The 25,964-nt window shown below is 37.6% G+C and overlaps 1 protein-coding gene across 2 annotated transcripts in view; it reads left to right on the forward strand.

Moving 5' to 3' along the window:
* The window catches only part of LOC136835005 (transmembrane protein 192), a 209,047-nt gene that overhangs the window by 172,093 nt on the left and 10,990 nt on the right, over positions 1–25,964 (forward strand). For both annotated transcript variants that reach the window (XM_067098015.1, XM_067098017.1), the window contains exons 2-4: positions 6,226–6,372; positions 6,687–6,803; positions 23,786–23,900. In XM_067098015.1, coding sequence (XP_066954116.1) covers positions 6,226–6,372; positions 6,687–6,803; positions 23,786–23,900 — 379 coding nt within the window. The remainder of the gene's footprint in view (positions 1–6,225; positions 6,373–6,686; positions 6,804–23,785; positions 23,901–25,964) is intronic.

Raw genomic sequence — 25,964 nt, forward strand, 5'->3', positions numbered from 1 at the left:
TGCTGGCAAGACTGTAGGTATTATTCTACTGTAAACCATTTTGAATTTTGGACTTAAAAATATAATTTTTATAGGTTTTATGTGCCTGTTTAAAAATCAGTCCTTATAGAAATAAATGGGCCCCACCCTTAACCTGTATCCTACATTTCTGGGGACCACAATGGGGCAAACAAGGTTTCTGGGTGAGGAAAAGCATAAGTGAAATACAAAGGACCTAATTCCATTTGATAATTCATATTCAGATTTAGATAAGTTTATGAACCATTTTCCAACTAATATTGTGCACTAGGATAAGGACTGTTACCCTAGGTTGGGTGAGGTGAGGTGGGGTTGGTTAGTTTATTTTACAAATGAAACAGTTGTCAGAAGCATTTCTGTATACATTAAAGCATAGGGAAATATAATTTTCAAGTCCAGAATACTATAATGGTAAAAAAACAAAAGCGGCAAACTCCTACCTCACCCTCTAGTTTGGTAACTATCAGGTTACTTGCAAAATGGGCTCCATGTTTAGGACCTTACCTTACCTTACACCTTACAGACCTTACAGTTCGTTCGGGTTGCCCAAGGTCCCTCAGTGTGAGGCACCTCTGATGTCTACCAGAGAATTGCTAATGCATCTTCCGGTATATTTTGCATCTTCCTATCTTGGATGGTCTGGGATGCATCTTAGATGTTTTTTTGGCTTATTCTTAAACACATCTCGCTCCTCCTGATATGTTCCTCAGATGAGCTGGTAGCGCATTGAATAGGCGCTGCATTATCGATGCTGGTGCGTGGTGAATTAATGTCCTGTGTGCTTTCCTTAGTTTTTTCATGGTATAGTTTTGGGCACTATTAATCTACCTCTGCTTGCTCTTTCTGATATTTTTAGCTCCATGATGTTTTCGGTAATTCCCTTCTATCTGTTTCCATGCCTGTATTATCATGTAGCGTTCTCTTCTCCTTTCAAGACTATATAAATTTAAGAATTGTAGTCTTTCCCAGTAGTCAAGGTCCTTAACTACCTCTATTCTAGCTGTAAAGGACCTTTATACTCTCTATTTGTGCAATATCCTTTTGGTAGTGTGGGTACCATATTATATTGCAATATTCAAGTGGACTCACGTACGTTACATTTTATAAAGCATAATCATGTGTTCGGCTTTTCTTGTTTTGAAGTGCTGGAACAACATTCCTATTGTTGCTTTGCATTTTGCCAATAGTATTGCTATTTGATCATTGCATAACATATTCTATTCAACATCACACCAAGGTCTTGGAGATAAACGTAAAAACATAAACAATAGACGGTGAATAACATAAACATTAACAAAACCAAAATCAAAACATAATCAGAAGATTGTAAATACTCCAGTTGGCAATTGGTGGGAGTTAGGCCGTGGTAGTTGTCTTCAATTTTACCCATTTTTTTCTTCAGTGCAAGAATATTTTTAAATTAATAAGCAAGAGTTGGGATAGTTGCTTACTGTACACTGTGGATAACATGTTTGATTTTTGGTAATGATGTGGTGCTTTAATTTCTCCGAGACAAAATTTACATTTTTCCAACTACAGTACTTATTAATTTATTTCAGTTTTAGCCCATTATTATTGGTGCAAACCACTTGTTTCTGTATTTTCACAGCCCTCCAGCCTGTACAGTATAGGATATAACAGTCTTGGAGGACTGTAGTGGGAAATTGTATATTTAGGGGAGAACGAAAAAGGAGTGATTTGAATCAACAGGGATGATCTGTGATACAAGAATAAGTGGTCATAAATTTAGAATCAATCACAATACACATTACTGTATAAAGGACCAAGATGTTACAAGGCCAGCTACTTGCATCCTAATCGTACCTTTGTTTATCTAACCCAGAACGTGAGGGTTTTTATCTTATGGGGGTGTTTATCCCCAAAAATAGATCTCCTGTCCTTACTTAACCTGGAGAAATATTAGTCTGATATTAGTCTGAAGTGAAATACGGAAATTAATCTCCACTGTGGTGAAAATACAGCCACCGTGGAAGTATTTTTCAAAGTCTTGAAAAAGTCTGGTTCAAACAAGGATATAGGGACCTTATTTTAAGTAAATACTTTTAAGAGGATTATCTTTGACAGACAACAAGGCTAAGTTGGATTTTTCTTTAACAAAGTAATTAGAAAAGTTGCCACAAATTATAAACAAGGGTAAGAATGGCAGTTTAAAAAGATACAGATCTTAATTTTTACAGTATATACAGTAAAATCAAATAGGGATATGATGAGGACAGACAACTCAGGAGTGCTGGTGCAGGATTATTTAAAAACTGGGTGGTGTGTGTTCCATGTGGCTTCTGGTATCAGAGGTGAAATTTATCAGTAAGAGATTTAGCAGGTTTTGACTGCTGCATGGTGAAGGGGTGATAATTTCTAATGTTTTCAACTATTCCTCTTATCTTGAATACAGGTATATTGTTGCTCAATTGCAGGAGCATTAAAGAATTCAGCAATGGCTAGAATAATACTTGGTCATGTCAGCTTGTCTCACTGGGAAAATGAGGGCCATGTGGTTAGACTTTGACATTAGGTGTGAGCAAATCCAGCTTCCATCCTCAGACTGGCAATGTTGAATTTTATGGTTTCCCAGAACACCATGTGCCTGAGTGTCTTGAAAAATAGCTGAAGCTTGAGGACATCCAGGGTACTTTGGCAGAAGAATTTATGAAGTTTTAATTTGTTGAATATGGTAGGTAATTATCACATAAGAAAAGTAAAAAAAGCTTTATATCAGCACTCCTTAATATGACATGCACTATTGTTTATTTTAGCATATACAGTATTCTAATTTGTTATGCTCAGGCTAGGCTCACAAAATGAGGCCATGACTGAATGATAATTGGATGAGACTTTACAGAGCTTTTTAACCATTTCACAAATCATGGTAAATACATGTGAGGAGATGTCCTGTGTCTTGGGGGTCTACTTATTAGGATCATGGTATCCTACGATGGTTTATGGGTAAGATGGGTAGGTAAATGTGTGGTTCATGTTAAATGGCAATAAGAACTATGCTTAGCTCTCTTCAAGTTTTAAAGTTAACAGTATAGTAGTTAATATTAGAGCTGTTTTGGTAATGATACATTTTCTCAACAACAAATTAAATAACACTTGTTGATGAAGGATAATGAGATTTGCAGTTTTGCCTTATTGAAGACAAGTTATTGACAAGTGAGATATTTACACATTCATATTGAATGGCTTTGTCTTTTTTTTCTGAACTCTTGCAACAGATACCTGTCTCTCAGTAACCTCTTATAAGATAATTGCTTTTTGCAACATATTCTTTTCATTTCTGATTAATACATTTGTGATTATGTCATAGGGTAGCCAAATAAACCTTCATAACTTCTCTATAAAATAACTGGATGCTTTCAGATTTCTCCCAGTTTTCATAAATTGATATTAGCTCCAATGTATCCCATGTATGAAGGCTGTTCAAATAGCAAGTGGAATATAATGGTTGACACATAAGTACCACTTGCACACTTTTTTTTGCTAAGGTTAAGGGGTCCATAGGGCAAAAGACCCCCAGCCAGAAGGGTCCTGACCCCTGAAGTTAGGTCAAGATATAACCATGTAGATACCTGTATCACTGCCACACTTTTTGGCTTTGGTTAGAGGGATAGTGTTTGTTGGAGGTGGGGAGGGCAAAATCACCTTAGCTAGGAAGGACCCAGCTCATTATAGGTTATTTTATAATTTATTGCTTTCATTATCATGGCCATTTTCTGTTTGTTCTGACGCGAATACAGACTTACGCTTTCGTAGATGGAGTTACTATTACTCGGCATGCTTTGGCTGTCACTGAATCACCTTAAAAAAAAACTTCTGTTGAGTAAATCTAATAGTTGCCCATGACTTGGACTGGGCTTACTTTTCCATTGTGCTTGCAGCCATGTCCACTTTACCACATTCACTGAGTAATGTGTTTTCATTGTATGGTGTTGTTGTATATGGTGTGCATGCCCTTTACACTGTTGTCTGTTTGAGTTTTACCAATGTGTATATTACAAGTCAAGTAATTAAACTAATTTAGCTGAAAGCAGGTCCAAAGTATATTGAACAATTTTGGACTCATTGCCAATGTTAGGGTTGTCTTGGATATACTGTACCTATTGTTTACTGTAGATCTAATAGGGTATTACAGGTACCTAATTGTTTTGTGTAAGCATAATGGCAAGAGTGGGTGAAGAAGGGTGATGGATTGTAGTTGTTGTAAAGTCAGCACTTACACAAACCATTGGGACCTGACACAATATTGTATTATTTCTACGCAAGGAAACATATTTAAAAAGGAAAAATGGTAATTGTGCTGAGTTTATATGAGAGCATTCTAGATATCTTAAAAAATAAAGGGAAACCCCACCTAAATATTCACCGCCCAATTTTCTGTGTTGCGCGAGATCTATGTCCCGTAAGTGAGAAGAGGATCATCGATAGAAAACTGTGTCACAAACCACGTAAAGTATCGAAGTGCGATGCTTAGTAATTGAAGGAATGGCTGTCCAGCTGTGGGGTTAATAGGCTTGTGACTGTACACCTTCCTCAAATAACATGTGAACACTTCAGTAATATCTTCCCCAGGTAATATACATATAGTAATGTACTCAAGATATCCATGACTGCTTGTGCAACTTAAATAATGCCAGACATCCTGATGAAGGGCTCCAGATACTCCCCTCCAATGATAATGATGATGGATCCTGATATTGGTGTCTCTTCATCACTTTTAAATGGTTGTTGACTAGAAATGAAACATTATCACAGGAGGCTGAAAAGGATTTAGCCTTTAAAAACCACAAACTGACTCTCATGCCAGCCTTTTGTGTTTGTACTATCAAAAGGTATTTAGTGTCTACTCCAGCATCAGTACTATTAGCCTTTTTGTTTTTGCTTGCAGTTTGTAGATGTAATAAATTGTACTTTTAATTTTTTATTTGATCCCTGGTTAGTAGAGATGACTGCTTTAAAATGCTAGATCCGTAAGGTCGTGTGAGGAAATACGATCAATTCAGTTCACTCTTGAATATTCTGATTTGCTGTGAATACTGTACCAGCATATGGGGATTTTCTTAATTTTGAATGTTGTTTACAATTTCTTTGTGCCGCTTCAGGCACACTTGATCCTCCTCATTTGTGTTGGCCTGCAGGGTCAGTAAATTGTTTTGAATATTATAACCAAAACATTTTGGTGAACCAATAAAAATATACCATAAGAAGAGTAATATATAGATTGTTTGATCAAATTTTTACACATCATTGAATGCAGGATAAGAATCCCTTGCCAAAAACTGTACAGTATCAGTAAAATGTATTTTGATCAGTCCTCCTGGTCCCAGCTTTATTTCTGTCTTTTACATTTTAAAATTTCCCTTTCCTCTTATCCTCGTATCTCCATGAATTTCAGTTTTATCCTTTTCCAACTCTAGTTTTTGTTCCATTCTGCCAACCCAATGGTAAGTAGGTCTCATGATCTAGTTAAGCTGATTATGAGGAAGCGAGTGAGTGAAGACATGGGCAATTGTACTTCTTTCCCGAGCCTCTTAAATCTTGCATGTTTTCATTGCTGTTCATGGTATTCATGCACAAGCGTCTTTTACCATCAGTCTCCAGACTTCAGTGGGGATTTTGTTGCCAGTCATTTGTTTTCTGTTGATATGCATCACACTTCATAGAGTCAGAGTTGCACAAAAGGGTGTTGTTATTAATGTGAAATCATTCATGTGGAGCAAACCTAAAAGGCTATTACATAATTTGTAAAGAAATCTTCTAGAGAGTAGTGTGCTGCAGAAAACAAAAAAGTAATTCAAGAATGTAATTCAACAATCATACATGCATACATAATGTCAACGTAAGTTAGAAAAACATAAGGAAGTGATGTGCACTGTAGAGCCTGTAAATTATTATAGCCGTCTCTGTTATACAGTTCTTATGTAATGTTTCAAATTATTGTACTCTTTTTATTTTATGTAAAATTATAGATCAGGCAACTTTCTGATTGCTTAGAATAGTGAAATAGACTAGACGTTGCTGTTTAATGATCAAAACACTAAAGTATATAAATGTTAGTGATTTTTTAAATGGTGTACAGTAACTGCTGTTTCTCATGTTTGCTTTATGCTTTGATTATGCTTACTGAAGTCCTTATAATTACTTATTGTACTTGTGCTCATTGCATGCTTATCATAATTTTTTTTGCAGAGTAATGCCAGCATTGGGGGAGGAGGTGGAGGAGAAGTCAGCATTAACACAGCAACAGGAGACCAGGAGCCATTAGTCATTGGTCAGGAGCAGAACCATTATCCTTTGCCTGTTGTGCCTGCTCTTTATGGGAAACTACTCTTACTGGTAGGAATGAAGTTGAACATTTTCCTTCTTATGGTGTAATAACTGACAATGGATAATGAATGAGAGTATTATTATTAAAGATTGATTCACACATGCATTGCTGTGGTGTTAATGCTAACAGATATAGGAACAATTATACTGTAACTCCCTTCATAATGAAATGTATTTTAAGGTTTTTATGGATTTTTGGTTATGAGATTTCAGACTTGTTTTATAGGGGCGTTTAGTTTGAGATGATTTAGCCAGCATCTTTTGTTGTATTATTTTAGTGGGGTACAGTATTTATTTTTATTTTTCCTTTTTAATTGTTTTAGATAGTGTTACCAGCCGGAGGATTTCTTGTCCCTGTCTTATATCGTGAAGAAGGAAGAACAACAGATACCTTTTCTGTGCTTCAGTACTTCCATGTCATTATTTGGGCTTTTACTATGGTGAGTAAGGATCGAGGGCTGTGTTTTGTAATGCTTGCATTATTATATTCCCTCTTTGATAGCAGGGTTGTGGATGGTCATAAAATTATATACTGTACAGTAATAAATTTAGTTTTGTTCATAGGTTGGTGCATGTTGTAGATACAGTAATTGAGATTTGTGTGTGTCATTCTGAGCGTGTTTGAAGGCATCTGGGATATAATTTTTCTTGTCCATTTTTATTTGTTTCCATTTAGTTTAACACTTGTTGCATCCTGTGCCCATTTATTTTTTATTTTAATTGTATGCAGGTGTACAAATGTTTAATCACAAATCCTAGAGATACAATCGAAACACTTTAGATGATTGTGAAACTGGTATGAATGTTGAGCTATTCTGGATTGTTGTTTGTGAAGGAATTAGGAGAAATGCACAACAGAAAAAGGGTTTTGTTACATCTGTTAAAGCAAGGCAAAGATATACATTCCTGGAAGAGGTAACAGAAGATCCTTGGTGTCTGTAAGAGAAGAGAAGGTGCATGCAGGTTAACCTTAGTGTCATGTCTGTAGGAAGCTCAACATGGAGATTGTTCTTATCACCAGACCACAGACTTAAAATTGTTGACTGATATAGATTCATTAGCCTTGACACAGCCAAAGTCCAGTATATTAAATTCAAATGCTGATTGCTGTAGTACCTACTGCTTGTAATGTGCCTTGCTTGGTAGATTCTTTTGCAGGATCCATTTAGCCTGAACAGCAGTCATATTTTTCATCTGTTCCTTTTGTTCTTTTCCCACCCAGTTGTCCAGCATCTTCAATTTCACCTTGTTCCAGTCTTTTCCCCAGAATACCAGAATTATCAGGCCAGCTCTAGGTATGGCTAGAAATGTGATTTTGGGAAATGTGGTTAAACTGCTTTTGTTTAGCATAAGTTTGACCAAACTGAGCACTCAGGTGAGGTTATCCAGCCTAATAAAAACAAATATTGCAATACACTCCCCGAACACCTGAATTCGCCCATAATCCCACTAGCCCGAACAACTTTCAGTTACCCATCCCACTAGTGGGAATTTTAACAGCCGGTGTTACCAACGCTGCAGGTAAAATCTTGTCACTTCAGCTACCATAACAAACGGTTGGCAACACTGACACAGGTGTGCACCGACACGCCCCCTTTTTCGTCAATTGCTTTTTGTTCATGTTGCTGGAAGGTTGTTTCCTTCTGCAGTGCGAGGTTTTAATCCTATTGCCCGACTTCTCTTTGCATTTTGGACGTCTGGTGAAGACCTGGATTGTATTTAACGGTTTTTCTCCTGGATTTTCTGGATATCTTCGACGTGGAACATCTTTTGGATCTGGATTCGCTGGTTCCTGTTCTAGATTGTTCATCATGGACTATTCACCTTCTACTACTGCACCATCGGCTTCACGTCGACCTTGACTGCCCCTACGATGGTGGACGCTGGTGCTCATCGCTTCTTCTTCCTGCAAGAGACAGATGAGTACCTTGAGACACGATAGACAATCTGTCAGGTATGTAGGAAGGTTAAGTGTGATGTGCAGACTCATTGCAATGAATGTTCCGATTGGAAGGCACAAGAGATGGAGGATTACATTTGTCATCGCAAGTCTTTGGCTAGTAAGGGCGGCAAACGTCGGTCAGATTCTTCATTGCCTCAAGTATCTCAGGCTTCTGCTACAGATCAGTTGATGGATTTAGCGAGTTCAGAGGTAGTCAAACAGATAGAGGATAGGATTGCAAGTAGTATGGAAAATTTAATAGCTAGTCTTTTCAACATTTCTCAGATAAGGATAGTAGTAGTGTTAGGATGTCTAATCCTTCTTCCTTTTCAGCTCCCCTGCCTGTTCCAGAACCAGCCCTAATGGGTGCTGAGGGTAATGGAGAACTGCAAAGCCTCTGAGTGGGTAGGTTCTCCGGCCCCCTCGGTGCAGAGCAGGCAGTGAAGGATCCCCCCCAACCCCCTTGTAGTATTGATAAATTTAATGTTGATAATGTTAGTCAGGATCAGGATCTAGGTGTGATAAAGGAGGATAGGTCTGGGTTAGGTAGTGAGGAAAAGGTAGTAAAGGTGCAGAGTCGTTCTCCTGGACGGGTTCCGGTTTCAGGTTCGAGTGGTTTTTTCTGGTGCTCTGGCATAAGTTTCGTCTTCATTACTTCTTCTCGGTCTGGCTCAAAGTCTCAAGTCAGTGTTTCAGTTCTGGTGGTGCGGAATCCTTCTGCTCTAACTCCTAATTCACTTCTGACTGTTTCTGAATCTTCTACTGTAGTTTCCCCTTTCTCTGTGTTTTTTAATACTCCTCCATCTAGTAAGGTGGATTCTGGTGTGTCCTTTCGACTGCTAAAAGCAATTGGATGTGGCAGATTATAAGGCGGATTTGCTGGGTCTTTCAAATGGGTATAGACCTGTGGTGAGAGGTTATTTTTTTGAATGGTTTCTCTAACATTAGAGAGTATGTGACACAGTAGTGTCCAGAATTCATGTCGGATATATTTCAGGAGTATCGAGAGAGGGGCGGATTTGATGTACCTTCTGTCCCTTCATTCTAAGTTTTCTTCTGGGTTATCTGTCGTTTCATCTCCTGCTCCCACATTCTCTGTTGCTCCTTTTTCAGTCTTCTCTTTGGTTTCTTCTTCTTCTGCTCCGGTCTTTCCTGCAGCTTCCGCATCTTCCGTTTTCCCTCCTTCTTCGACTCTTGGCTTTTCCTCTTCTCGGGTAAATTTTTTTATGTGTCTGCTATTCCTTTGTCTCCCGCCTTTCCTTCCTCAGTATGGTTGGGTTATCTGTCGCTTCATCTCCTGCTCCCATATTCTCTGCTGCTCCTTTTTCAGTCTCCTCTTCGGCCTCTTTCTTCTGCTCCAGTCTTTCCTGCGGCTTCTGCATCTTCCATTTTCCCTCCTTCTTCGACTTTTGGCTTTCCTCTTCTCGGGTAACTTTTTTTTATGCGTCTGCTATTCCTCTGTCTCCCGCCTTTCCTTCCTCAGTACAGTCTTCTCCAGGAGGACAAGCTTCCAGACGGGTGAAAACGCAGTTTCGGCAGAATTTGGCCGCAGGCGTTTCATGTTCCATCCCTTCAGGTATGTGCAACCCCTTGCTTCTGCTTCAGGCGGCTGTTCCGGTAGTATCAGGTATTTCACAGGGTTTGCCTGTCACTTCCAGTTTGGGTTTGTGCTCCACGGTTTTGGCAGGGCTTGCGGTACCTTCTTCAAGCAGTCCGCGGCTTTCATCGCCTGCATTTTCCGCGGCGGTAACTCTGAGGGTAGCTTCTACCTCTTTCATTCTCCTCCTTCTTCTTCATCTTCTTCCGTCCCTCCGCAAGCAGTTTTGTTTACGCATCCTCCCCCAGGGTTTAGCAATGTGGGTTTGGCTACTGTCACTCACCTTCCCCTTGGTAATACAGGTAGTGCTCGAGTTACGATAATTCGACTGAACGATAATTCGCTTTTACGATGGGGTTAGCAATTAATGTCGATACGACAATATTTTGAAAATACGTATTTTTAAATTTCGCGTGCGACTGTTACGATAATTCGAGTTTACAATGGAGTTAGCAGTTAATACCGGTACGACAATATTTAGAAAATATTTTTAAATTTCGCGCAGGCGCAGGCAACAGCGTACTATCAGGCAGCAAGAGAGATCAGCTTACAATACAGTAGACCAACTTATTTTCCTCCATCTCTTTATTCCATCTTCTAGTTAAAAAAGTAAGAGAATGATAAAAGTAAAGTATTGTTAGTAACCTTATACTCTTGCGAAAATGCGTACAGCCATAAACAACCGAGCGAAAAACTTTTGTTTTGCTAATAACTGAATCGGATAACAACTGTTTTGCTTGTATTTTAACCATCGTACGGTTAAACAATTACCATAGTTATGTTAAAAATGATGTTAAGTACTGATATATTTTTACATTATATCCTTATCCACTTTGGAGAAAAGATCGGCAAGGAAATATACTGCTACGGTAAATTTAAGCTGCAAGTTGTAGTTGAAGCTGAGAAAAGAATGTTCAAGCTGATAATGACTATAAATTCCCGTGCAGTGGCAAGATGGATGAAACTCGACCGTAAATAAAATAGGAGAGAACGTATTTTAATCAAAACTACTGGTCATGAAAGAACACATATTACTGCAATTTTCACACCGATAAAAAATAAATACGAAAAGCTCGTAGTATGATGATGAAATCAAGAGAAAATAGCGAACGGAATCTTGATTCTTTTTACACAAAACAAACATGCCCCAAAACGGCTAGCCGCCAATGTCATCTATTAACAAAAAAGTAGCTAAATTAATTTCACAAGACATATTTAAGTTATATTTCGACTTGAAAACACTTCATATAACGAAAAATGTCCTTGTCCCATATAAATAAAGTATCTAGAGATTCATTTACGGTAACTAGAAGCAAGAAAAGCACTCTGAACTGAGTTAAATGCGGCGAAATAAAGACTGTGTGATCGATTTCCAAACCAAAACATTTGATTGCTATGATTGCAATTTATAATGCAAAAGCAATATGAGAATATATACAATTGGATACAGTGTAGTAAAGCATTACTTTTTAAAAGATCCATGGAAAAGATGCACATTCGTTATTTTGATGTTTGTATAATACAGTGTTAATATGTGAAAATATAATACAGTATAATGTAGGCTAGGCTACCGTATATGATATACCAAAGTGTTGGCTAGGCCTTGTTTGTTATTTAATTTCTCTTTATACTGACTTATCATATCAATCTGCATTGAACCTGCAAAATTAGCTGACACTAATAATTACTATACCATATATGTAAAGAGTATACTGCGTAGTGTAGGCTAAGCTACCATAAATGTAGATGGTACTGATTACCCTAGTGTAGGATAGGCCACATTTGAGTTACGATTTTTCAACAAACGATGGGTTTTTTGGAACCTAACCCCATCGTAAGTAGGGCAATGGGCTATACCTGTAATGGGGAATCGGCTCCGGATTTTCTCGGTTCAGCCTTCTCTTCTTCCTGGTGGGTTCAACTATGCGGATTCAGCTCTGGGTACCCGATTAGGTGTGGGTGTGCAGCATTCTGGTTAGGGTGGTCCACTTGCGGACTCTTCATCATTGCCTGGACTTCATTCAGTTCCTCCTCCTTCATTGGTTTTAGACCGTTTGGACATTGTGGAACAGGATTCTTATCCAGAGGTGCAGGAGATTCCAGCAGACTTAGAATGTCCTCTTGCCAGCAGTAATGATTACAGATGCATGCTTGAGTATGTTACTTCTTTGTACCCTCAAGCATGAGCTCTGGACCTCCTGATTTTGTCAATCCAGTCTTTTTTTTTTTAGGCCTTTTATGCTACTAAGCCAGCTCCTGCTTCTTTTTCGTGTTGGCTGGTTTGGTTCGATCGGGTTAGACAGGCTTTGGAGGAGGCGGACGGTCGTTTAGCGTCAGTAGTGGCTTCCAATAGACAGGACTCCTCTCTTCTCTCTCCGCTTAAGAAAATTTACGCAGTTCGAGGTAACCCTCCGGCAGGTGTCAGGTTGCCATTCAACGAATCGGTTGAGGCAATCCTGTCTAGGTCTCCGGTGTCGTCTTGGCTTGTAGGGACTTCTCTTAGGGAAGCAGGTGCTTTGGAGGATGTGTTGCGCAATCAGACTGAGGCTCTTCTGCAATCTCTCTGGATGCTGTCAGGTTTACTGTAATGGGGTTCTAAAAGAGTGACGGCTATGTCCCTTCAGATCCATGGCTGTTTGCAGCCTAATAAATTTATCTCGAGGGGTCTGGCTCACCAGGCGAATGCTTTGGGTTCATCTACGACGTTTGGAGCAGAAAAGTCGAAATTTCTGTCTTGGTCATCTTCCCCCTCAGTATCCAGACGTTCATAAGAGGGATTGCTTAGAACACCTTAGCCTTAGCTAATTCTTTGTTCAAGGAAGATGACGTAGCCAGTATGACGAACGTTGTTGCTTTTAACTCATGTCTCCGGTGTCAGCAATTATGCATTGTCGAGGGTACAGAGTGTTGAGGTACCTAGACGATTGGTTGATCCTTGCCTCCTCTCTAGAGGAGCTAGTAAGAATGAGGGAATTCTTATGGAATCTTTAACCTATTCAGGTAGGAGGATTCTCTCTCTTCCTTTGAGGGTTTTCCCAACCCTGGAGAGGATCCAGTCGGTCCTTCAGCAGGTAGAAGGGTTCCTGTTCAACAGGGAACGGCCAGTACCAGCTCGGAGAAGCCTCTTAGGGAGAATGTCTCTCTCTCTCTCTTTTAATTCCAGGGTCTTGTCTCTGGATGCGCTCTCTTGGGGTATGTCTCAGGAATTGCTGGGGCTTCCGCAACGAGAACGCAGTTATAGTTGGGAGCAATTCTTGCCTGTTGGATTATCTGTGGTAGTCAGAAGAAGTGCATCTGACACCGGGAAGGTCTGTCGACTCCCCTCTTCCTGATGTTCATCTGTACACAGATGCCTCAGATCAAGGTTGGGGAACAACCTTGGAGGAAACCCAGGACTCGGGCCTCTGGGGGTGTTTGGGAACGAGAGGAGTCAATAAATCTTTGGGAATCAAGGTTGTAAAGGAAGCCACAGTATGTTTAGCGACAGCGTAACTGCTGTGTCATATCTGAAAAATTGGAGGGGGAACAGGATCAACAGAACTCAGTACTGTAGCACAGAGTCCTGAGAAGGTGCGAAGAACGAAAAGTGTCTCTTCTTCCCAAATTTATAAATTTATATCGGGGAGTCTCAATGTACTGGCCGATTCATTAAGTCGCTCCCGTCAGGTATTGGGGGGGGAGAGTGGACTTTGGCTCAGGAAGTAATATGTTCAGATTCTCCAGAAGTGGCCAGCAACTGTGGACTTATTTGCGACGTGATTAAACCATCGTCTTCTGGTTTATTTCTCACCAGTGGTGGTCCCCATGTTGATAGGCACCTATGTGACATTACAAATTGGAATCACATGCAGGTGTATGCTTTTCCTCCATCCAGTCTCATTCCTCAGGTAATAAGGAAATTGCAGGAGAGTGTCAAGACACGAGTGACTCTAATAGCTCCCTGCTGGCCCTAATGCACTTGGTTTCCGGAACTCTAGAGCTCCTTGTGGAAGTTCTGATGTCCCTACCCATGAGAAAGTTCTTCTTAGACAACCGCATTCTCAACATTATCATCCAAACCCTCGCCTGCTGTACCTAGTTGCAGGGCGACTGTAGAGAGAGCAGCTAGACAGTCCAGACTCCCTAAAGCTGTGGCTAGACAGCTTTCTTTTAGCTTGAGAAAGTCAACCTGTAAGCCTTACCAGGTTCAGCTGGACAAGGTATAGAAGTTAGTGTCATAAGGAAGGTCATTCCATCTCTAGACCTTCCATAGCCAAAATAGCTGATTTTCTTTTATTCCTTCGGAAAGTCAAGGGTCTTTCGTATTCGGCGATTGCTGGCTACTACCACTCAACGCTTAGTGGTACAATTAGTTTCCACCTTCCTAAAATCTCTAGTAGTAAGATAATCGATGATTTATTACGTTCTTTTAAGATTGAACGTCTTGTCTTGCCGACTCGGTGCCCCTCCGTGGGACTTGTTGGAAGTATTTCAATATTTTTCTTGCGTTCCCCTGCCTTTGAACCCATTGAAGCTACAATATTAAGACACTGACGAAGAAGTTGCTTTTTCTTACGGCTTTAGCTTCAGCTAGAGGGTTGGGTGAGCTACAGGCAATTTCTAGGTTGGGTTCCTATGCGAGAAATGATACGTCTTTGTCTTTCTTCCAGAATTTGTGGTGAAGACAGTATCAGAGGTTAAAACTCTGCTTTGTTCGTTTAAAATTCTTTATCTGCAAATGTTCATTACCGGTAATCCAGCGGAGATGTCTTTTGTCGGGTGTGAGCATTAAAGTCTATTTATCAAAGGTTGAGAGACTCCATCCGCTTCCGCGTACACTTCTTGTCTCTCAGCAGAATCCTTCCCGTCCGCTGTCAAAGAATGCGATTAGTTACTTTCGGTGGGAGGTGATTTCCCAGGCTTCTCAGGGTTCTTCTTCATCGTCTTCAGCTCTGTATTTCCCCAGCCGCACAGTATTTGGAGCATGTTAGTGCCTTCTATTCTGGAGGCAGCTACTTGGAAGTCTGTCTCAGTGTTTATTTCCTTTACTTAAGAGACGTTTGATTCACATCATCGCGTGTAGAGGCAAAGTCTACTATCGAGGGTGCGTTCAATGAGCTGAGGTGGTATTCACTTAGCACGGAGGTTCGGAGGGTTATTCTCTTAGTCCACGTGTAGTGGCAAAGTCTATTATCTAGGGTGCGTTCATTTAGCTGAGATAGTATTCAGTTAGTGCAGAGATCCTTAGGTTAACCAGATAGAGGAATTCCTTGTACTCTTTAGAATTCTTAGGAAACAGTGATAGTATAACCACATGAACTTAGGTTTAGTACGTTTTAAGTATCTTAGTCTTTGATAGTTTCCCTACGAGAGTCCAAGGGGGTGTCCTAGTAGGCTAGGCTCTTTCGTCGGCGCTGAGATACTTCTTCGCTTGTCGGTTGTCAGGCCTTATCCGCAACCTAGATGGCGGAGGGTCAGCAGCTCGGCACACTGCTTCATTTCCCTCCATACAAGAGAGGCTCTGAATAGCTACATGGGAGGTTCATCGTACTCCTCCATACATGGGAGGTTCTGAAGAACCACATGGGAGGTCGATGGACCGAGACAGTACAGACCTGACGGGCGATCAAAGTACTCTCCAGCATGTCTTGTCACCAAAAGCATCAATTAATAAGCTGAGTGTATAACTAAATAGATATCCTGTGCAGAGCAGATCGGTGAGCTGCCATCTCTGCGGTTGTAAAAAGGGGGTGTGCTGCAAACTTAGATGGTTCTCCCGGAGGAACAGTGGCTCTGCACTCTACCTCATTCTCCTCTATACATGAGAAGTTCTGAAGAGCCACATGGGAGGTTGACGGACCGAGAGTACTGGCCTGGCTGTTGATCAAAGTACTCTCCAACATGTCTCTTCACTGAAAGCATTGATTGATATGGTGAGTGTATGACTAAACGGATATCTTATGCAGAGCAGATTGGTGAGCTACCATCTCTGTGGTTGTCAAAGGGGCGTGCAATTGAATTGATCCCTCCTCCTCTAAATGTTGTTAATTGGACGAATTCAGGTGTTCAGGGAGTGTATTGCAATATGAAGTTTTCATAATAAAACCTGGATGATTCCCACCCTCCTTTCCCCACATCAATTTTGACCTTGAATAAAGTAATTGACAAAAACAGGGTGTGTCAGTGTTGGTAATGCTGGCTGTTAAAATTCCCACTAGTGGGATGGGTAATTGAAAGTTGTTCGGGCTAGTGGGATTAAGGACGAATTCAGATGTTGAGGTAAGTATTACAATATTAGTTTTATTATGAAAACTTTCACAATTTATTCACTTGAAACTTACAAAGTATCAGTTATAAGCAATTAGTACAAATATTACATCTGTAGCTTTTTCAGTGAAAGGTTATGAAAGAGAGTTTCCTGAAAATTTTCTGAATTTTTAAAAATATTTTTCAGTTGGTCAGTGTCTAAGATATAATAGCCAGAAACTGACAAAATTTCATACCTAACATCAGTTCTGCCAAAGATGATGAAGCTGTTATGAAAAATGTCATTGTTAGTTAACCCTTAAACGCCTATTGGACGTATCATACGTCGACTAAAATTGTCTGTTGGGTGCTGAGTGGACGTGACCGCACGTCGACTACAAAAAATTTCAACCTTTGGTCAACTTTGACTCGACCGAAATGGTCGAAAAACGCAATTGTAAGCTAAAACTCTTACATTCTAGTAATATTCAATCATGTACCTTCATTTTGCAACAAATTGGAAGTCTCTAGCACAATATTTCGATTTATGGTGAATTTTTGAAAAAAAAATTTTTCTTACGCACGGGCAGTAACTCAGCCGAAAATTTCATAAATTCTTTTGTCATTTTGTCGTAATTTTTGCACTGTTCTATATTAGCCGTTACATAAAGTTTTATATATGAAAATGTGCGCAATTTCATGTACAATACAGCAAAATACAACCCATGGTTGTAGCTTTTATCAGTTTGGAAATATTTTCATATAAACCACGATAACTGCCAAAATTTCAACCTTCGGTCAACTTTGACTCGACCGAAATGGTAAAAAAACACAATTTTAAGCTAAAACTCTTACGATCTAGTAATATTCAATCATTTACCTTCATTTTGCAACCAATTGGAAGTCTCTAGCACAATATTTCGATTTATGGTGAATTTTTGAAAAAAACTTTTTCCTTACATCCACGCCAGAAATTCTTTTTTTCCAGGTTGTCGTAATGTTTGCACTGTTTTATATTAGTCGTTACATAAAGTTTTATATATGGAAATGTGCGCAATTTCATGTAGAATACAACAGAAAATAACTCATGGTTGTAGCTTTTATCAGTTTTGAAATATTTTCATATAAATCATGATAACTGGCAAAATTTCAAGCTTTGGTCAACTTTAACTCGACTGAAATGGTAAAAACGCAATTATAAGCTAAAACTCTTACATTCTAGTAATATTCAATCATGTACCTTCATTTTGCAACAAACTGGAAGTCTCTAGCACAATATTTCGATTTATGGTGAATTTCTGAAAAAAATTTTTTCCTTATGTCTGCGCCGCATGTAACTCCTCGCCGAACATCTCAGAAATTCTTTCGTCATGTTGTAATGTTTGCATCGTTTTACATTAGTCGTTACATAAACTTTTATATATGAAAATGTGTGCAATTTCATGTAGAATACAACAGAAAATAGCTCATGGTTGTAGCTTTTATCAGTTTTGAAATATTTTCACATAAATCACGATAACTGCCAAAATTTCAACCTTCGGTCAACTTTAACTTGACCGAAATGGTCAAAAAATGCAATTGTAAGCTAAAACTCTTACATTCTAGTAATATTCAATCGTTTAACTTCATTTTGCAATAAATTGGAAGTCTCTAGCACAATATTTCGATTTATGGTGAATTTAAAAAAAAAAACATTTTCCTTACGTCTGCGCGGTAACTCGGCTGAACATCTCAGAAATTCTTTCGTCTCGTTGTCGTAATATTTGCACCGCTTTAAATTAGTCGTTACATAAAGTTTTATATATGAAAATTTGTGCAATTTCATGTACAATAGAACAAAAAATAACTCATGGTTGTAGCTTTTATCAGTTTTGAAATATTTCCATATAAATCACGATAAATAGAAAAAATTAGACTTTCGGTCAACTTTAACTCGACCGAAATGGTCGAAAACTGCAATTGTAAGCTAAAACACTTACAGTCTAGTAATATTCAATCAATTAGCTTCATTTTTCAACAAACGGGAAGTCTCTAGCACAATATTTCGATTTATGGTGAATTTTTGAAAAAAATTTTTTACGTCCTGAGCGTTACAATTCATGCATCATTTTGTGATAATATTTTCTCTGTGTTGCTTTGATCGTTTTAAATTTGTTATATACCAAAATCATCGCAATTTAGTGTACAATACAACTAAAAAAATTAATTCATTAGCTTTAACCGTTTGCTTACAGCGCGATTTGTATACAATTATATACGAGTTTTTTTTTTTTGTCATATATTCCAATATTTATATATGATAATGATATTTTTTTTCATTTCTGATGGTTGCATACTAAACTTCAGGCAATGACAAAAAAATGAGCCAAAAATGAACTCTTAATCTTAAAAACTAAGTGTGCTGTGATTTTTGAAAAAACTTTTTTCCGCTTCTAACTTAACTCACCGAACGCCACTGGCATACGGGAGACATTTTTGTAAATAGGGCTTTGGCGTTAAAGGGTCAATATAATTTTGTTTAAACTCACCTTGAACAAAAAGATCACTTATAGGTAGGCTTGAACATATTTTGTATACTATGTTATTACATTTTACTTTTACAGGTATTTCCCTGCTTATGATGGGGTTAGGTTACAAAAACCTCATCATTTCCTGAAAAAACATAACTTGAACTTTGCTTATCCTACAATAGGGTATATAGTACAGCTTACAGTAGGGTATACAGTATAATCTACAGTAGCCTAGCCTACACTATGCACACAGCCTACAATGGTTGTATGACCATTAATATATTTTTATACAGCAACGTCTTTATCAGTTGGTACCATATTGTACATTATTACTATATACGAGATAAAAATGTGTGGGCTGTGTGTGAACCATAGACCTAGGGTAGCCCAGGTGTTACACTTACGTTATCCATTTGCAAAAGTCAATCAGGCTATTACAGCTGTATTTAAGTTAAAGATAATGGTAATGAAACTGTTATTTTACTTACAGAATCCATTTATACTGTATTACCATCATCGTAATTTGTAACAAAAAAAAAAAAAATTGTCCCACCTATGGCAAAAAAGTGATTCTCAGAATCAGCTGATTCAGCCTACTACCAAAAGAATTAGGAAAATAATTTTTTTAGTTGCTAAAACAAACAAATGTAATAATGGAATTATTATTATGGTTTTTGAACATAAATGTAAAATGGGTATACAAAGGTAAACTAACATACTTTATGTTGAATAAAATCCTCAAAATCACAAAACAGCTGTTTCCTGCTGATTCACTTGTTTACTAATGTAAACTCTCTCTCTCTCTCTCTCTCTCTCTCTCTCTCTCTCTCTCTCTCTCTCTCTCTCTCTCTCTCTCTCTCTCTCTACTGTACATATCCTTTGACGAAATACGAATTACTGTATCATAAACATAAAATTACAAAACTAAATCCAAGAAGTTCATGATGCCTACGATAGATGCGTGCATTCGTAAGTACGTGTTATAATTTATTTTTTTTGCTTTGCTTGATTTAGTGTACCATTTTTATCACAAGTTTAGTTTAAATAAGTACGATTAATATACGTAACAGTAAACGAGAATAGTTCATCTGTAATCACCATAAAAATATTTAAAATGCTTATTTCATATGTAGGCAAGACAAAACCCAACAGGCTGTACCAATTTCACCAACGGCATGGAACTGAGAGTATGCATATGTATGTACCATACGGACTTGATTGCATTTATAATTTGGTTTATAAAACAAATAAAAATTAGGAAATGCAGTAAAAATATAAACTAGAATACTATATCATAAAATGTAAACAAATTACAGGCAGTCCCCGGTTTACAACGGGTCTGGCTTATGGGGTTCCGAGGTTACGACGCTTTACAAATATATTCATCAGAAATTATTTCCTGGTTTACGATGCATGTTCCGGGGTTACGATGCGTTGTACGCTGATCCAGCGGAAGAAATATGGCTCCAAAATGGCAGAATAATCAAAATTTGGAGGTTTTTTCAATGAAAAACTCAGTAAAAATGCAGTTTACATTGTTTTCAATACACCCAAAGCATTAAAAGTAAGGTTTTCTTAGGATTTTGACGATTTTTCGGTTTACGACGATTTTCAGTTTAAGACACGGCGTAAAAACGGAACCCCCATCGTAAACCGGGGACTGCCTGTAGTGTAAGAGTATGTGTGTTACTGTACTGTGTTAGGCTTTCATGTAAACATACATCTCTCTCTCTTTCTCTCAAAATACTGTACATACATATCCTTTAATGTATCATGAACATAAAATATGAACTACTGTATCATATACTGTACATAACTCTAAAAAGTTCTCAACGCCATCATACACTGCTGCCTGTGCCTTTCATGCACGAAATTTAAAATATTTTCTATGTTGTCTTATCGGTATTGCTTCGTAATTTTAAAACCATCGGAACTGCTAACCCCATCACAAATTCGATTTAACAGAAAATGAAACCATAAATGGGGAAATACCTGTACAGGTATACAGTCGACCCCTGGTATTCTCGGGAGATGCGTACCACTACCCCCTGCGAATACCTAAAATCCGTGAATACTTATAACCCCTCTAAAAACGCTTTTAACTGCCTATTTTGATAGTTCAAAATGCCCCTCCCCCCAAAAAAAAAGCTCAAAAAATTCCTGTACCTGAGTATTTTAATAGTTTTATCACAAAAAGTGCATTGAGTCACAAAAATGATATGAAAATACAGTACAGTAATTTGTGAATATTTCTATATGAAAAAAAACATGATGAATAGGTGAATTTTCCGCGAATTATGTGTATATGTGTTCCGCAGAGAAATCTTTGAGTAGGTGAAGCCGCGAATCCTGAACAATGAATAGGCGGGGTCCACTGTATTTGTTAATTTTGTTATTTCTGTTTGGCATGTACTGTATTGTATTTCATAACCTGCACAAGATCAGTGAACAAGTTGAGAAAAAAGTGATAAAAAAGCTAACTAAAGCAACTTATTCTTTTGAAAATACATGTATGATGTTTTACAAATACAGGGTAAAAACCATTTTTCATACCACTTTTTTTTATTATGACTAACCCTACGTTTGTCCAGTGGCTCTCCAGTTGCACCAACTAGTTAGGCTTTGAAAGACAGACCTTTCTGCCCAAATTACCGGAAAATTATGGTGACCACTTTTAAGTTGGTCGAGTGTAAAGACAGGAAATGTCTCAATGTTGTTTCTTAAGAAATAATGTGATGGATGTAAGTGACCTTCACTAGGATAAATACAAAAACACGTGCAGTTCACATTTCTAAGTCCACTTACTAAACTAGATACTCTTGCATAACGCTTTATTGAAAAGTGGACACAAGAAGTTCAAAGATTTAGGAATGCATAAAAGCAAATTTTAAGAAGGGTTGTATATCTTATTTTTCTTGTTTGATTATGTTAAACCTTTATAAGTTAGTTATGTTCAATTCTATAAACAGTACAGTATACACTTCCAGTTTCTCAGAACACTATAGAGTACTGAAAAGTTATGACTAGGTAAGAAAGCATGTACCGTACTGAGGTATTCAAATTGGTAGATAAAAATTTAAGAAATGTTATGGGGGTCAAAGACACCTTAGTGTTCAAGTTGTATACTGACCATATATTTTCTTTATTTTTCATTTTTAATCATTGTTAACCCCATGATATTTCCTGTGAATACAGTCTAATTAAAGGTGAATATTGTATGGAAATCTGAGTTTTTTGTAGAAGCATTATAGAATAAGAATGGAATTGCAATTCTTTTGGTCAGATGCATTCCACCCGATGTCAAAAATAATGCTGCATTGTGGAGTGATGATGTTTACTGGTAATAAGAATGCAAATAAATCCAAGTTAGACTTGTCATTGTACATCTTTTCACATTCATTCCATGGAAATAGAAATTGTCAGCTTATGGTTCAGTATACAGTTTAGTGACTGGTATATTCCTTCTGTTGACAAGCTCCTTATGCCTCTGTTTTCCCTGACCTGATTTGTTTTCAGTAACCCTTTGATATTGCATTGACATTATAATGTCATGTATGATATATTTCACTCCCTGAGATACACATGTCATGAGACATCATCCTTAGGCAAAGAATTATTCACAATATGTATTCAAAGAGAGTTGTCATCAAAACCAAATACAGTATCATAAAAATTTCTGCTTACAGTACTGTATTTTCCTTATGTTCTTTTATGTCCAGTAACTGACATAAATAGCATTGTTTATACAGTCACTGCAAAAAAAAATGGAACACAGCCCTATTAAATTATATGTGCATTCAGACATTTTTTGTGATTTCTAGCAGGAGCAAACTCAGTTCCCTCATTTTATTGTGTCTGGCATCACCATGGGTCTGGGAATGGCAGAGGTCTTCTCATCTAGACAGACAGGGTTGGATAAGCAGTCGGAGCATTCGGGTGTTTTTGCATTTGCTCCTGCCCCTTCCTATTTTTTGTGCTCTAGCATGCTTCATTATGGAGCATGTCTAAGAAATCCCCCTCATTTGTGAAGAAAAAGATTGTCACATTATGGAGAAGGCGAAAGTCTTTGAAGCCATTGCTTCTGAAAGGAGAGGCCTCTTTTCAGGAACGTGAGAGGGGATCTAAGTTCTTTCGAGATAGTAACAGTCCTTTTGACAAGGTTCTCTGTGGTTTCCGTTGTATTTTTTAATCTTCCAGAACCTTTTTTATATTGCAGTGCTGTTTCCAAGTCATTCGTGTCAGCACTGGCACCACATGGAAACCTTACTTTTTGAGATGCCATTTGTTTGGTTATGTCTGTCATAGACTTCTGGCTTATCCATAATGCAACAATCTCTGTCTTAGGCATGCTTAATTGTTAAGTGTGCAGGAGTGCGAAACATAGCACATGAAAATTACGAGGGTGGTGCAGGAGCAAGCACACAAACATCTGACTCCATATCCAACATTTTTCATCTAGATGAGAAGACCCTTGCTACTCCCAGACCCATGGTGATGCGAGGTGTACGATAGAAGAGGAAGCTTAATTTGCTTCTGCCAGAAATATTTTTAAAAATTTAACTCATTTTGTCATGCATTCAAAGTTTTTTGTGATAACTGTACATATCATTGAAAATTAAATTTATCATAATTTTTGCTTTATATTTATGAAAGGTAAAGAAAAATATGGATCCCCCAGTATCTCAAAGGGTTAAGAAGAGGTCTGTCACTTATATGTGCTTTTTTTCTGCATCTTGTGTTGTTTGGGCTTTGGTTATACAAAGGCTGTAGGTTGCCTTTTCCATCAGCTCTGCTCTTGAAAAATGAAAAGAAAAGGGAAATATATAGCTTGAAGCAAAGCTCTACTGATGAATATTCCTAGTGAAAAACTGACGATACTGATATGCTGATGATTGCGGCAAAGAGGATTTAATCAGTAAAGGGTTATCGTATAATGTACTTGGTTTTAATATGCATCTATTTTCTTAAGCAGCCACAGTCGCCAATGAAATTTTTGCCCACTTGAATGCTTGGAGACAAGGGTTGGATTTCTAAGAAAATTGAGTTGTGTACAGTATGTCAATAAGAAAATTTCTTAAGAATATCCATTTGACATTGATGGTAGCTAAAGATGTAATATTTGTTGTAATTATTGTGATTTTTTTCCAGATCATCACATGGTATGTGAAGGCAGAGCACAAAAATTCTCGGATTCTTGGTTATCATGATTTCTACAATGCTACTCGTCATCTCCACAGAATTACATTTTATATCCTTAGTGGAGGTGAGATGACTTTGAAATTATTATGGCAAAATTTGAAATTATTATAGTAAAATTACATGTACCAGTGTAATTCAGCACTGTCCTTATAACTAACTGTATTATTTGGCTTGTTCGTGATGCCACCCTCAATGCAGTGTTTTTCAGTTTATTATTCACGATTTAACAAAGTAAGTTTTATTATGTATATCTACTGTTTATGTGATTGTGTATTTCTTGTTCAAGTTATTATTTTTAACATTGACCAATTACACTAATTGGACTTCCAAGATCATACCACACACACTATGCAGCGCACAGTAGGTGATACTAAAGATTCCTCACAGCATCTGCTCAGGTCCACATGCACTACTTTTAGCTAACCAGATTTCGAAGCTGAGTCCTGTACCAGTCATAAATTTTAATACTGTAAGCAGGGGTGTCATTTAGCGGGGCTGGGGGGGCAACTGCTCCCCTCCCCCTCACCCCACCAAGCCCTAAGAAGTAACAGCAGCTGGTTTTCCATTATTCCTACCGAAATTCAAATGTGTCATCACATTAAGTTATATCTTTCTATCTATTTTATGTGCTTCAAAAAGCACATAAAATAGCTCAAAATCAAAAAAACCCCAGGTGATTAGGCTCGCTTCGCTCGCCAAATTGCCTTTGCCCCCCCAACAAAAATCTGAAATGATGACCCTGACTGTAAGCTACTTTATACGAAAAGGCTCTGTTAATGGGGTGGGTTCAAAGGAACAAATAAGATGGTCACTAATATATATATATATATATATATATATATATATATATATATATATATATATATATATATATATATTAATATATATGATTGTTAATATACAGTATTCTCAACTGTTTAATATACAGTATATATAATAACGCATGCAGTATTTTCCATAAATGAATTATGCTACAGATTGCCACCACATAGACTACTGTATATTGTTAAAATTAACATCTGGGAGGGAAAAGGGAAATTGGAAATGAAGACAAGGTTGTGGTAGCATGCTGATTGGAAGTCTTGAAAATATTTTTGCATTTGAGAATTTGATTTCAGGATAAATGTTGAGAGTTTTGGAATTCAAATTCCATCTAAGTTTGAGTGTCTTATTTGTTTTTTTATGGGTGTTATAATTCACTATTTAAACCCTTCACAATTGAGCAGGAAGAATTGTATTGAGTGATGCCAAGTGAGTCTCAGAATTTTTTTTACAGGAATCTTTGTTTTGTACAAAAGTTTCAGTTACTTCCAGGACAGAGTTTTCCCTAGCGTTTTATGAATTTATAACCGTAGAAGAAAATTTTAAGATATTTTCTGATGTATGATTTTCGGAGGTAAGGCATACTGTGCATGAAGTTGTTCGTAAAGGAAAAAAAGTACTTGTAATAATTATTTTAATTAGAGAAATGCTTTTGCAGTAATTTAGTGAACATTAACTGTGAAAACTAAGATATACTTAACTTTTGAGCTCTGTGTGCCTTTGGAAAATCTTTGCTTCAAGTGGTAGTGTAGGACATTGGTTTGAAAATCTTCATGTTTAGTTTTTCTTTGTTATGTATCTTGGTTATTACTGTTTTGTCTACTACTTTAAGACTAGCATTATTGCTCATGGTGTGTGTATGAGATATGCCCTGGTAACAGGCCTCTCTTTCTTGTATCTGTTGTTGTAAACACCAACGAGATCCTTCTCGGACTCAATTTCCAGAAATGTTAACCTTTTCGCCCTCCTTGCCATGTATTTATTTACATGATAAAGATTTTTACCATTAAGTAATTTAACTAAAACACTGGCTTAAAGGATTTTTCTTTATTACTGATAAAGTGTAGATTTTATTAATTAAATTACAGCTTTTTCTGATTCTTATAATTTGGTCAACTGATAATGATGGAGATTATTAAAAAATTTCTCTAATTCATTAGTTTTCAAACATTCTGTACTTATAGGGATCCATATGTCAAACAAGTGACCAGTTCTATAGAGTCAAAATTACTTGTGTGTATCATTCCTATTGATATGATTTAGTCCACATTCCAACACTGGGCTCGGTTTGTCTTAAATTTATTAC

Source organism: Macrobrachium rosenbergii, chromosome 54, assembly GCF_040412425.1.
Source record: "Macrobrachium rosenbergii isolate ZJJX-2024 chromosome 54, ASM4041242v1, whole genome shotgun sequence".
In the NCBI taxonomy this organism is placed as follows: Eukaryota; Metazoa; Arthropoda; class Malacostraca; order Decapoda; family Palaemonidae; genus Macrobrachium; species Macrobrachium rosenbergii.